Below are 14,522 nucleotides of genomic sequence, written 5' to 3'. Positions count from 1 at the left end.
CTCCAATGTCTTCCCAGTGTCCTGCAATGCCTCTGAGATGTCTAATATTTAGGAACCCATATGCCTCTGATGCTCAAGAAAGTATGTGTGACACCCAAGGCCCAGTGTCTTCACCCAGCAGAGCTTGGGTATGTCTGTTCTCTGAGAAGGATTGCCCACTCATCCTCACCATCCTCCTCCACCTGCTAACTTGTGATATGCAGCTCACCCAGTACTCCCCATTCTAGACTAGATTGAAGTCTATCAGAGGTGAGTATAACTGCGCAGAAGATGCGGAGGAATTATGTGACGTGCAGGGTCTGTAACATCCCTCCCTCCTGAGGGGCCTGGTGCTGACTAGGCAATTACATTCAGCTCCAGCTCCGTGTGTGGCCCTACGAGAAATACAAGAAGATGGCAACAAGAATCCAGCCTACAGTGCAGCACAAAGAACCCAAGAGATGACAATAGTTGTATAGCCACACACACAGTGGAAGGAGTGACCTCCACACCCTTCACCTGAAGATTCAGCTCATGATCTTCCATCTCATCAACTCAAGTGCTGCCTCCTCCATTGGGGTCAATGTGTGGAGCATAACAGCTCGAGACATTGCTCTGGAATTAGGCACTCTCCACTCCAATGAGATGAAAAGACAGATTTATGAGAGGGCTCTCCTCTCATTCCAACATGATTGCACATGAGATATTGCATTCCTCAGTGATGCCATGTTGCTCCCCATGTGCAAGAGTCCCTGAAGTCTCAGTGATGCAACTGGCCATTTGATCTGACAATGTCAAGGAGAACTATGCGCAATCAGTCTGCTCAGCTACTGTGCATGCTAGTGTCTGCTGTTGGAGACCTGTGAACCAGATGTCACTGACTACTCATATTTCAAGGCCTTATCAAGTCATTGAATCTCTTTCTGCACAGGAGCAACATCTTCCTAGTGCCTCCTTAGCTGCTGACCTCGATGCTCACCTCTGTCAATGCCTTTTGGTCTCTCTTGGAGAATTTCTTCTTCCAGACTGAGGGAAGGACACATCTCTGCTCTCAGAGACAGTGTCCATCAAAAATCAAGGGAAGAATCTCAAAAGCATGGAGCCACCATGGAGACTCCAGTCTAGGCCAGTGCTAGTCCTCCGACCTCCAGACTGCTCCATACCTTAAGGAAACAGCAAGCCCAATCATGGCTGCTATTTGCCTTTTAAAATCACCTTCGATAGCTACATCCCACCTCCATGCCACTCCTGATTTCGCTAATTGGATGTCAAACTCATTTCCAGACCAATTAGAGCCTTTGAATTTGAAAATCACATTGCATCATTGATGTTGACGCACAGGGTCGGGGCCTGATCTGGGCGTTGGGTTCCTGATTCCAGATTGAAAATACAGCCCTGGACATCCATCCAATCTTGGATGAGTCGCAACTTTCTCCAGCTAAAAATTGACTGAGTCATACAGCACTCCCGTATTCTCCAGATCCTTTTATTTGGAATTGACAGGCAGTGAGAAAGCAAGAAAATTCAAGCGTGAGTCAGACAACAAAGTGAATTTTTAATAATGTACATCTACCCAAATATTACATGTAGGCTTCACTGAACGACAACAATTCCTTAGCTTGCTGATAGTTTGCTCCAGATTTCCACGGTGAAGTGCAGCCACACACACACAGATTCCACACGCACACACACACAGACTCCACACACACACAGACTCCACACACACAGACTCCACACACACACAGACTCCACACACACAGACTCCACAGACACATACACACTTCTACAAACATACAGAATCACCAAGTGTTTAGGGTGCAGAAAGAGGCCATTTGGTCCATCTGTCTGCACTGGCTCTCCAAAAGAGTACCACGGCTTGGTGCTATTGTCCTATCTTTTGCCATACCCCTGCACATTGTTTCTATTCAAGTAATCATCTAATGCCCTCTTGAATGCCTCAATTGAACCTGCCTCCATCCCATTTCCACGCAGTGTATTCTAGACCAGAACTACTAGTTTTCTCACATTTGCAAATCACTTTAAATCTGTGCCCTCTCGTTCTTGATTCTTTTACAAGTGAGAATAGTTTCTCTCTATCTATTCTGTCCAGCCCCTTCATGATTTTGAGTATCTCTATCAAATCTCCTTTTAGCCTTCTTCCCTCCAAGGAGAACAGTTCCAATCTCTCCAATCTATCCTCATAACTGAAGTTTCTCATCCCTAGAACCATTCTTGTAAACTTCTTCTGCACTCTCTCCAATGTGTTCACATCCTTCCTATAGCATAGCACTCAGAACCGTACACAATATTCCAGCTGTGGTCTAATTAGTGTCGTAACTTCAGCATAACCTCCTTGCTCTTGTACTCTCTGCCCCTTTCAATAAAGCCCAGAATACTATGTGCTTTATTAACTGCTCTCTCCACCTGTCCTGCACCTTCAGTGATCTATGCACATATACACCCAGGTCCCTCTGATCCTGCAACCCTTTAAGAATTTTACCCATCATTTTATATTTTGTCCCCATGTTCTTCCTACCAAAATACATCACCTCATATTTTTCCACATTGGACTTCATCCGTCACCTATCTGTCCACTCCACCAATTTGTCTATGTGCTTTTGAAGTTCCACCCTGTCCTCTTCACAGTTTACAATAATTCCAAGTTTTGTGAAATCTGCAAACTTTGAAATTGTCCCTTGCATACCAAGATCTAGATCATTAATATATATCAGGAAAAGCAAAAGTCCCAATACAAGAAATCAGGTTCACATCACATCATGTGCCTCCTAGGGATGTTCTACATCTCACACAGATACTGAGGATTTTATTTCTAATGATCTCTCTTGTCAAACTACAGACTAACCTCTGCATCTCCATGCACAGATTACACATAGTATTGAGAAAAAAGAATCAGAACACAACCTAGCACAGATTTTAATTTCATACCTGGTCTTTCCCATGTATTTCCTCATCTTTCCTATGCTTTTTATTTCTGTCCAAGGCCAGTGGAAAGTTGCTAACCCTCTAGGAATGGCCAGGAGTCTCCAGGAACTGAAAATGATTTCTTGGTCACTGCTATGGGCAACCGAGGAGAAAAAAAATCATAGAGGCATAGATAAGTTGTAAAAATATTGGCACTAGGGACAATAGCTGTTTGATTTACAGTCAAGTATCATCCAGTTGGGTAATGGCCTATCTGTTAATTTTCCAGTTGACCATGCAAAGGTGAGGAACCATGTGGATGAATGTGTCTGGCAACCAATGGCAAGGGGGTGACAGGAGTCATGTGCTGAAACCTCCAGGGATATGTCCATCTCATCATCCTAAAGGTTTCAGTTCATTACACATCCTATGGTTTTGGGGGATTGGAAAGACACGGCCCCCAAAGGAAGTGTATAAATTCCTAAAACCAGTCCAATAAAATTCTCAAACTGTTTAACAAGGTCCTGTTTCCCCATCTGCAACTTTCAAGTAATTAAGGCTATTCCTCTCAAAGGTTGGAATAACTGGAGCCTTGTGCTCCGTTACCACACACAGATTGTCATTGCACTAACAGTAAAGAGACTGTTACAGTCACATTTTCCAGAGAGAGACATTGTGCTGCCACAGGATAAGCTTCCTCACTCTACGGGCTCTGTAATTCCCAGTCACAGTACATCACTGAGATCCCTTTCTTTCAGGTAAAGATTCGGGAAGTTTTGCTGCGCAGTTGCTGAAATCTCTGAATGAATATCGTGCGAAGCATGGAGCAGGGCCGTTAACTCTGAACCCGGTAATCAGCGTGAAGGCTGAGAAGTGGGCAAAGAATCTGATAAGCTGCAAAACGTTGAAGCACAGCGACACACCATATGGGGAGAATATCTGGTGTCAGCAAGGCCATGGCAGTCTGCAGGTTACAGGTAGGTAACATCACTGCCTGAAACACTCTCACACTGATTCGTGATTAACATCACACGGGAGTATACACTGGTTCTGGATATCACAAGGTGATCCTAGCCCATTAAGCTTGTTCCTTTCACAGCCAGTGTGTACTTTGCTCTACCCTGGACTCTGCAAAGTCTCAACCTTGCCAAAGTAAATCCATTAAATCTCCATCATTATGATCCATATTTTGTATGATCCCTCCATATTTTGTATGATCTCTATAGATCATTTAAAGATCCTTATCAACACTTTTCCTCAGAACAGTTCCTCTGAATGGAAGACATTTAATACACAATAACTAAAGTTCCACATACCCGTGGCTGAGCTCATTCTGTGGCTTTGAAATTCCTGGCTTTCTCGCCAAAATACTTATGGCAAAGTGACCTATAGGGAGCGGGAGCTGCTTCCAGGAATGCCCTGTCCTGTCTTTCTAGAATTGACAGATTGTGCTAGATGTTTGAGAATCTTCTGGGTTTCCGAGATTATCTACTGATAGAAGCAAAAGTTAAATCAAGGCTATAAAAATAAAATAATTGAGATTTCACCAGATGAATATTACCAAGAAATTGTAAATTGGATAATTAGAACCATAACAGCAATTATAATGGGAACATAAGTTTTGGAGTTTAATTACATCAGAAGCTGCGTTGTTTTTTGTAATGAGTTTATTATAGGAAGAATTTAATTTTAAACAGTTCATTTTAACAAATATACTTAATAATTGAGTTTTTTTATAACAAATGTTTATTGTAACAAGTTTATTGTAGCAGTATTTTATTCTGACAAGAGTTTATTACAACAGAAGTGTATTTATAACTTTAGTATAACAGGAATTTATTGTGGCTGGAATTTATTGTAACTTGAGTATATCCTGACAGAAGTTTAGTATAACAGGAATTCATTTACAACTAGTTTATTAAAATAGGAATTTATGACAAGACGTTATTGTAGGTAGTCTGTTAGCAGTGATGTCTGAGGGCATACCTCCTGTCCAGACTCTGCTGTGTTTATGCTGTAAAGTGTTTTACACTGTCAATGTTTCAATGTTTACAGGAAAGGAAGCTGTTGAATCCTGGTACAATGAAATTAAAAATTATGACTTCTCCTCTCCTGGATTTCAAAAGAATTGTGGTAAGTTTTTGATTGTCCCAGATATACATAATGATTACATGGAATTATATCAAATCTGCACCATGGAAACAGGCCATTTGGCTCAACTAGTCTGTGCTGGTGTTTTACTCCACAGCAGTCTCCTCCTATTTCAGTTATCTCACTTCAGCCATTCAGCATAGCTTTCTATTCCTTTTCTCATTTGCTCCACTAGTTTCCGTTTTAAAGCAACTGAGCTTTTTGCCTCAACCACATCCTGTGATGATGAAATTCTACAATCACACCACTATTATAAAGCATGTGATAACCAGTCACTAAGGAAATATGATTGGGCAGAGTCAGCAGGAAAGAAAATCATATTCAATAAACCTGTTGGGAGTTTTTTGAGGATGTTATCTGTAGTATAGATACAGGAAAACCAGTGGTGTATTTGGATTTTCAGAAGGCTTTTGATAAGGTCCCACAGAAGAGGTTAGTAAATAAAATTAGAGCACATGGGACTAGAGATAACGGGCGTGACCTTACGGGCACGATCTTATGGGCTCGCTGCGGCGGACGATCAGCGTGGCAAGCCGGGAAGATAGCATGGGAGGCCAAAAATCCAATTCGCCTGGCTTCTGGAATGAACAATAAGAAGTCTCACAACACCAGGTTAAAGTCCAACGTTGGACTTTAACCTGGTGTTGTGAGACTTCTTATTGTGCTTACCTCAGTCCAACGCCGGCATCTCCACATTCTGGAATGAAACCATTAACATAAAAATGACAATTTAAAAGTTCTTACCTGATTTGGCAGGACTGATTTTTACACAGAGGGTGGTGGGTGCCTGGAACTCGTTACCGGGGAAGATAGTGGAAGAGGATACGGTAGTGACTTTTAAGGGGCGTCTTGACAAATACATGAATGGGATGGGAATAGAGGGATATGGTCCCCAGAAGGGTAGGGGGTTTTAGTTCAGTCGGGCAGCATGGTCGGTGCAGGCTTGGAAGGCCGAAAGGCCTGTTCCTGTGCTGTAAGGTTCTTTGTTCTTTGACTGCTTCCCCCCTCCTGCATGCTTCTGCCCTCGCTGGCGAGAATCACAACTACTCTGCAATAGCGGAGACCAGGCATCATGGTCACGCTAGGGGGATCAGAGGCCACTGAAGGCCCCCCAAGTGGAGGTATGGGCGGGCAGTGTCCATTGGGCAGCGCCAGCCTGACAGTGCCCACTTAGCACCCTGGCAATTTCTGGTTGGATGCCATAGTGTGCCGGGGCCTAAGGGGGTAGGGCCTGAGTGGGGATAGAGCCTGAATGGGGGTGGGACTATTATGGGGGGGCAGTATGTACATTAACGTGGGGCTTATGCAGGGGGAAGCTCTGCAAGGTGGGTGGTTGGCAGGGGAGAGCTCGACAAGAGGGGTGGTCGGCAGGAGGGAGCTCTGCAAGGTGGGTGGTTAGCAGGGGAGAGCTCGACAAGAGGGGTGGTCGGCAGGAGGGAGCTCTGCAAAGGGGCTCATGCAGGGGGTGTGTGCAGTGTGGGCTACGGAGGGGGTCATGACGGAAGGGTGGGGGGGGAGCATGTCGGGGGTCTACCAGGAGACTCATCGAGAGGCGCCTTATGCCCGATGCCGGCAACCCGTGTTGCTGTGGGGGGGTGATAATGCCGTGATGATTGGGGGGGTGTTGCAGTGTCCGTTGGTGGTGGGGGGGGGGGGGGGGCAGGGGATGGGTGTGGGAGGAGGTCTCCTGGTTTGTGGAAGATCGGAGTGCTCTGCGCAATGGCGCCAGAGCACTTTGAAGTCAGCTTCCCCAGCGTGGAACACTCCCGATTTTCAGGTTGTTATAACACACAGAATTTTGGGGGGGAATTCCACCCAATATACTGGTATACATTGTGAACCGACAGAAAACAAATAAACAGGTCATTCTCAGGATAACAAGCTGTTAATAGTGGGGTATCATAGGATCAGTGCTGGGGCTCCAGCTGTTCACAATCTATATAAATGATATGGATATGAATACCAAATGTAATATTTTAATATTTGCTGAAGGGAAAACTAAGTGGGAATATAAGTTGTGAGAAGGATGCAAAGGGGATTTGGACAAGCTAACTGAATGGACGGGAATATGGTAGATAGAATATAAGGTGAATAAATGTGGAGTTATCCACTTAGATGGAAAAGGGCAGAGTATTTCTTAAATGATGGGAGGTTGGGAAGTGTTAACATCCAAAGGAATCTGGGTGCCCTTCTTTGTGAATCACTGAAAGCTAGCTTGCAGGTGCAGCAATCAATGAGGAAGGCAAATGGCATGTTGACCTTTATCACATGGGAATTTGAGTACAGGAGTAAAAACATCTTGCTGCAATTGTATATAGCCTTGGTAAGGCCGCACCTGAAATATTGTGTACAGTTTTGGTCTCCTTATCTAAAGAAGGATATCTTACCATAGAAAGAGTGTAACAGAAGCTCACCAGGCTAATCCTGCGGATGACAGGATTGTTTTATGAGGAGAGATTGAGAAAACTAGGCCTGTATTTTCTAGAATTTCGAAGAATGAATGGTGATCTCATTGAAACTTACAAAACCTTTACATGGCGTGACAGGGCAGCTGTAAATAGGATGTTTCCATTGGCTGGTGAGTCTAGAACCAGGGGAAACAATCTCAGAACATTTAAGATTGAAATGAGGAGGAACGTTTTCACCCAGAGGGTGGTGAATTTTTGGAATTCTCTGTCCCAGAGGGCTATGGAAGCTCAATCACTGAGCATGTTTCAAACCAGAAATCAATAAATTTTTGGAGACTAATGACATCAAGGGATATGGAGATAGTGTGGGAAAGTGTCATTGAGGTAGATGATCAGCCATGATCTAATTGACTGGCAGAACAGGCTCGTTAGTGGGCGGCACAATGGTACAGTGGTTATCACTGCTGCCTCTCAGTGCCAGGTATCTGGATTCAATTCCAGCCTTTGGTGGCTGTCTGTGTGGAGTTTGCATGTTCTCACCGTGTCTCCGTGGGTTTCCTCTGGGTGCTTCAGTTTCCTCCCACAGTCCAAAAATGTGCGGGTTAGGTTGATTGGCCATGCTAAATTGTCTCTTAGTGTCAGCGCGATTAGCAGGATAAATACATGGGGTTACGGGGATACGGCCTGGGTGAGATCGTTGTCGGTGCAGGTTTGATGGGCTGAATGGCCTCCTTTCTGTAATGTAGGGATTCTATGACAGGCTGAATGTCTACTCCTGTTCCTATGTTCAACTCACTGAGTAAGAAGTTTAACCTTGTTTCCTTCTTGGATTCATTAGTAACTATTCTGTATCTGTGCTCCCTAGAATTGAATTCTCTTACAAATGGAATTATTCTCTCCATATCAACACTATCCAATCAATTCAAAATGTTAAAGATCCCTTGGCGTCACCATTAAGTGTTCTCTATCCCAAAGATAAAAGGCCCAATCTATTCAATCTTTTCTGATAGCCATAGAAGAGCAGAAGGAGAAAACCATACTCTCCAATGATGAAAACTGAAATGCATTGGCACAACAATAAGAATAGCCTGGACCAATTCCCTTTCCCCTGCACTATCATCTTTCCTTATTGTGAGCATATTGAATGTTGCAAGCAGCTTTTAAGGTAAGTGCCTCAGAGTTTCAGCAAGCAGTTCATTAAGCTGAGTGCCGGGTTCCTGTTCCAATGGTTTGGATGGATATTAAAGATCCCATGATAGTATTTTAAGAAGAAGAGTCGTGAACAATTTGTTACTGTTGGGCTGTCTTGGAAAACCTTGTGTGTCTTACAGTAAGAGATCTGGTGGAAGCAAAGATCTTTCTTTAAAAGTACTTTTATTTACGTAACTAACTATTTACAAGAACATCAGGACAGGGTCATTGCTCCTCTCTTAGGTTCTTCTCATTCATCTCTCTCCTGACTGACATTATTATGACAGTTCCTTATGCACATGCTCAGTAGTGATTATTGGTGTTAGAGTTGACCCTTTACGCTACAAACAAAAGCCTGGAAATATTAATTTCCCTCAATCTATAGCACTACAACCAAAAAGGCTCATGATTGTGTGAACCTTTGGTGTACAAAATATATAACAGATGCTATATTTCATGGCATTTTATTATTTGTGATGATCTTGGGATATTTCCAGTAGCTGTGCTGAGCATCTCTATAGGTGTAAGTGTTTCTACATGATGTTGGATGTACAAAATTGTACGAGTAATTGCACATATCAGAAATGGAGCAGCGCCGAGATCTTGGAGGATTGTAGGGCTGGAGGACATTACAGAAATAGGAAGGCATTGAGGGAAATAAAAACAAGAATAAGAATTCAAAATCAAGGTTTCAGCAGAGTAGGAGCCAATGTAAGTCAACAAGAACAGAATTTGGTGCAAGTTAGAGCATGGGGAGCAGAAATTTGGATCAGCTGATGTTTACAGTCAATGATAAGTGGGGGTCTGTCCAATAAACCATTGGATTAGAGCATTAGGCCATTGAAGGTGTGAATCATATGTGTGGGCTGAACTGTCCCATATCCTGTACTCTTTGTAAATCATCTGATTGTTGTTCCTCTGCAGGTCATTTCACACAGTTGGTTTGGAGAGAGTCCAAGGAGATTGGAGTTGGCCTGGCATCTGATGGCAAAGGTCTCACCATTGTGGTGGCTCAGTTTGACCCGGCGGGTAACATCACCAACCCAGGCTACTTTGCTAAAAATGTCCTGCCCGTTGGCAGCAAGGTGAAGGAGGGTGAGGATGAGCCAGCACAAGGAAAAAGCGACAGGACACCTGACAGACCAGGAGCCAGTAGGGTGAAACAACTGTCAGGTACAGATTTTGTTCTCTAAAAGACAAAGTACATCCTTTAGGAAAATAATTGTCAATATGGGACAGCAGCTCAAACAACCATCCCAAGTATGAGTTCAAGTAGTTCCTGAACTCTCTGAATAGATTCAGAGGAACCTGTTTTGCATTGCCCTTCAGAGCAGTCCACAGAATGAGGCTACTGCAGACATTCCCATTCTGAACTGACACAAATAGAGAAAAACAACAAGCCTGACACTAAAGGGATGGCAGGGAGGGTATGGGAGGAGTATGGGAACTATGTCCACTCACTTAACCTATTTATGTCTCTTTGTAGACTTACATTCTCTTCACAACTTACTTTCCTACCTTTCTTTGTGTCATCAGCTAATTTAGCAATTATATATTCGGCCCTTTATCCAAGTCACCAAAATAAATTGTGAATAGTTGAAATCCAGCCCTGATCCTCGTGGCACTCCACTCTCTGTTTCCTGTTAGCTAATTAAATCTCTAGTTAATATGTAACCCCTTCCACCATGATCTCTTTGATGTAGCACTTTGTCAAATGCTTACTATAAATCTAAGTACAGCACATCCACAGGTTCCTCTTTATCCATGTTGCTTGTCATTTCCTCAAAGAACCCCAATAAATTAGTCAAACATGATTTCCCTTGCACAAAATCATGTTGACTTTGATTGAATCAAGATTTTCTAAGTGTCCCGCTAGAACCTCCTCAACAATAGATTCCAGCAATTTCCTCTCAACAGATTGGTCTAACTGGCTTATCATTTCCTGCTTTCTATCTCTCTCTCTTCCCTTGAATAGAGGCATTGCAATCACTATTTTCCCATCTGATGGGACATTACCTGAATCTAGGGAATTTTGGAAAATTGAAACCAATGCATCTACCATCTCAGCAGCTATTTCTTTTAAGACCCTAGGATGAAGTCCATTCGGACTTCAGCCTTTAGTTCAAATAATTTTCTCAGTTCCCTTTCCATGGTGATTGTAATTGTTTTAAGTTCGTCCATCCCTTTCACTTTCTGATTCGCAACTATTTCTGGGATGTCATTCGTATCCTCTATAGTGAAGAAAGAGGTAAGATATCTGTTCAGTTCATCCACTTTTAATTTCCCATTCTCACTCTCTAGGACCAACACTCACTATATTTACTCGTTTCCTTTCCAAATACCTGCAGAAACACTACTCTCTGTTTTTATATTTATAGTAATTTTCTCTCATACTCTAATTTCTCTCTCCTTATTAAACCTTTAGTTATTCTTTGCTGTTCTTTATATTCTATCCAATCTTCTGAACTGATATTCATCTTTGTGAAATGATCTGCTTTTTCTTTCAATTTAATATTATCTTTAACTTCTTCAGTTAGCCATGGATAGTGTGCCCTTCCTTTAGAATCTTTCTTTCTCATTTGAATGTCTCTTTTCTGAGTATTCTGAAATATCTGCTTAAATGTTTGCCACTGCATCTCCACTGACCAATCTCTTAACCTAATTCCCAGTTCACTTTAACCAACTCTGTCTTCGGAGCAGGCACAAGGGGCTGCATAGCCTATTCCTGTTTCTTGTTCATTTGTTTGTATGCTCATGCCTTCATAATTGCCTTTATTCAGATCCACTCCTCACTCACAAACTGAAAGTGAAATACAATCGCGTTATGATCACTGCTACCTAAGGACTCCTTCACTTTGAAGTCATTAAACATACTGCTCTAAGAAACTGTCCTGATATGAGTTCATCCAGGCTACTTTTGCCAGTCCAATTTGTTCACTCTATATGTAGATTAAAATCAACCATGATTATTGCCCCACAAGTTTCCATTATTTCTTCCTTTATACCCTGCCCTATAGTGCGGTTAGTGTTAGGGAGCATATGAATAATCCCACAAGTGACTTCTAACCTTTACTATTTCTCACATCTATGATAGCATATGGAGCATAAACACGGGCGCAAATCTGTTTCTGTGCTATAAATGCTGAGTAATTCTACAGATGTAAACGCCATATTTAAGTCTCAGCTTCATTCTCAGTGGTGCCAATGCATGACATAGCAATATGAACATTATGCCACATAGCAGGCTCAGTAATGCTGTGTGAAAGATCTCAATTGACATTTGATGTTTTGCAGACAAAGAGAAAAAAGCTTTTCTTGCTGAACTGCTTCAAGAACATAACCGATTACGAGCCCAACACAAGTCACAGCCACTGAAGTTGAACTCTGACCTCTCCACGCAAGCACAGAAGTGGGCAGAGCATCTCATTGCTATCAATTGCCTCCAGCACAGTGACACTGACTATGGAGAGAATCTCTGGTACAAATGGACCAGCGATGCAAAGCTACCAACAGGTATAGAACTAAGAGTTAGGCATGACCCTCTACACAGCTAAGTGTTCAGAGTAACCTCTGACTAAAGTTGATTAGTTTCAGAATGATTACTGAAGTGTTGGTATGTTCAAACAATAACTGGTCTATTTTATGCAATTCAATTATGTACAGCTATCTATGACTAGGTGTTTTACTGCTGAAGCTTTGAACATTCTCCCTACTTTCCCAGTCATGTGTTTTGCTACATGATTTTTGTTGGTGCTATTTACATATTAACCCTAACACTACATCTCTCCCAAGTCTTTGTTCAGATTTTTTACATTTACATTTACATTTACATACAATCCCATTTCCTTGCATGTCACTGACTTACAGATTCAATCTGTCAGGAGGCTTTGCAACTCTTCCTGACTGACAGTTCCTGTCAGACTGGAAAGATCAGTGGTCTCTCTCTCTCTAATCTTTTTTTTGACATGGATAGTCTTCATTGAGAGTTGTAGTATTTGGTTCTTGATAAATTTCTGACTCAACTTCTGGTTCTTCCAAATGTATGACTGAGTGTTGTCTTTGATGAATAGACATAAGATTCCTCTGGTTTCAACATATAGTACCTTCGGAAGTATGTACTAAATAAGATCTCTGTTGATTGCATCTCTCTGAAATTTATTCCTTCTTTCCCTTGGTCCTACCTCTGGATCTGGACTTGATCCATTTCTTCCTCTCTTCACTGTCATACTATTCTTCATTACATTTCCCTCTCTTCTGTCTTTATCTGATTTTGCAGGTTTATTCCTCTCTTTGTGTTTTGTTTGCTCTCTAACCTTGTTTCTTGAGTTTCCCCTCTTTCCTTTGCTTTTCCTGTCCTTTCTTTCTTCTGGCACGATGACTCCTTACAGTCTCTCTTCTTGAACTCTTGGATAGTCTTGGACTTCTATCCATGGAAATAATTCTTTGGGTAGGATGGAAAGCTATGAGGAATCCAGCTAATCAATGTCTTGGCTTCCCTCAGAATTTAGGAGACCTCGTTAATCAGTAAGTTCAGTTTCTCCTTACATAGAAAAAGCGGATATTGCATGGCTTGGGTCCATGTCTGGCTTTTGACTTCTTTGACCGCTAGCATCCTTGATGACCACTTTCAGTGGATGGAAGGTGCAGGTGGACTTTCTAGAAGGTCATTGGAATAATGTTATATTTGAACAGAGTATTTTGTCACCAGATTTTCATCTTCCACTTTTGAAGCAATTCTAAAGAGTGATGAATAATCACTCTCATTCTCATATTTTTTCTGGTCTAGTTTTTTCACTGTGTATTCATTGTGACGCCTCCTGGGCATTCTCCTACTAAATGGCTGGACTACCAATTTCTGTGAAGAGTATCAAAAAGTCGGCGCTGAAGTCACAATCCAGACCTTCATTACAGTTGGATAGTTTCAAGGATTCATTTCTGAAGTTACCCTTGGATTCTTGTGATTGTTGTCTTCCCCACTTTCCTGATACGAACAGATGAATTAAGAGCAGAAGTAGGCCACAGGCGGGCGGCACGGTAGCATAGTGGTTAGCACTGCTGCTTTACAGCTCCAGGACCTGGGTTCGATTCCTGGCTCGGGTCACTGTCTGTGCAGAGTTTGCACATTCTCCCCGTGTCTGCGTGGGTTTCCTCCGGGTGCTTCGGTTTCCTCCCACAGTCCAAAAATGTGCGGGTTAGGTTGATTAGCCAAGCTAAATTGCCCCTTAGTGTCCCGGGATGCATAGGTTAGAGGGATTAGTGGGTAAATATGTAGGGATACTGGGATAGGGCCTGGGTGGGATTGTTGTCGGTGCAGACTCGATGGGCCGAATGGCCTCTTTCTGCACTGTAGAGTTTCTATTAAAAAAAACTGGACCGCTCGAGCCTGCACTCGAGGTGCAGAGGTGTCTGGGTGTCCTAGTGCGTGAATCACAAAAGGCTAGTAAATAGGTAAAGGAAGTAATTAGTTTCCTCTGAGATAGATCTGTGCTATTCATTACAACTACTCCATGTGATAGTGAGTTCCAGATTCTCACCGCTCTCTGGTTAAACAACTCCTGAATTTCTTAATGGATTTATTAGTGACTAACTTACATTTATGGCCTCTAGTTTTGACTTGATTTGATTTTCCCCACAAGTCTTCTCTACATCTATCCTATCAAATGCTGAAATGGATATTTGTGTTTTATTTTAGGGACCGAAGTAAGTGAAGCCTGGTACAATGAAATCAAAAAATACAACTTCAGTGATCCAGGTTTTAAGAGTGGGACAGGTAAGAGAAAAAGATTCAACGGAAAACACAAGCCATTTGAAAGAGTGACATACAAACAAAGCAGTTTAAGGATGTTCACCACCACCTTCTCAAGGGCAGCT

At 42.4% G+C, this 14,522-nt stretch overlaps 1 protein-coding gene across 4 annotated transcripts in view; it reads left to right on the top strand.

Annotated features, from left to right (window-relative positions):
- The window catches only part of glipr2 (GLI pathogenesis-related 2), a 97,160-nt gene that overhangs the window by 65,874 nt on the left and 16,764 nt on the right, over nt 1-14,522 (top strand). For all 4 annotated transcript variants that reach the window (XM_078226692.1, XM_078226689.1, XM_078226690.1 and 1 more), the window contains 5 exons: nt 3,660-3,878; nt 4,957-5,034; nt 9,576-9,824; nt 11,946-12,164; nt 14,344-14,421. In XM_078226692.1, coding sequence (XP_078082818.1) covers nt 3,660-3,878; nt 4,957-5,034; nt 9,576-9,824; nt 11,946-12,164; nt 14,344-14,421 — 843 coding nt within the window. The remainder of the gene's footprint in view (nt 1-3,659; nt 3,879-4,956; nt 5,035-9,575; nt 9,825-11,945; nt 12,165-14,343; nt 14,422-14,522) is intronic.

The sequence above is a fragment of the Mustelus asterias genome, chromosome 13 (genome assembly GCF_964213995.1).
Source record: "Mustelus asterias chromosome 13, sMusAst1.hap1.1, whole genome shotgun sequence".
In the NCBI taxonomy this organism is placed as follows: Eukaryota; Metazoa; Chordata; class Chondrichthyes; order Carcharhiniformes; family Triakidae; genus Mustelus; species Mustelus asterias.
The sequence above is the reverse complement of the archived record's forward strand: the minus strand, read 5'-3'. Positions and strand labels throughout refer to the sequence as shown.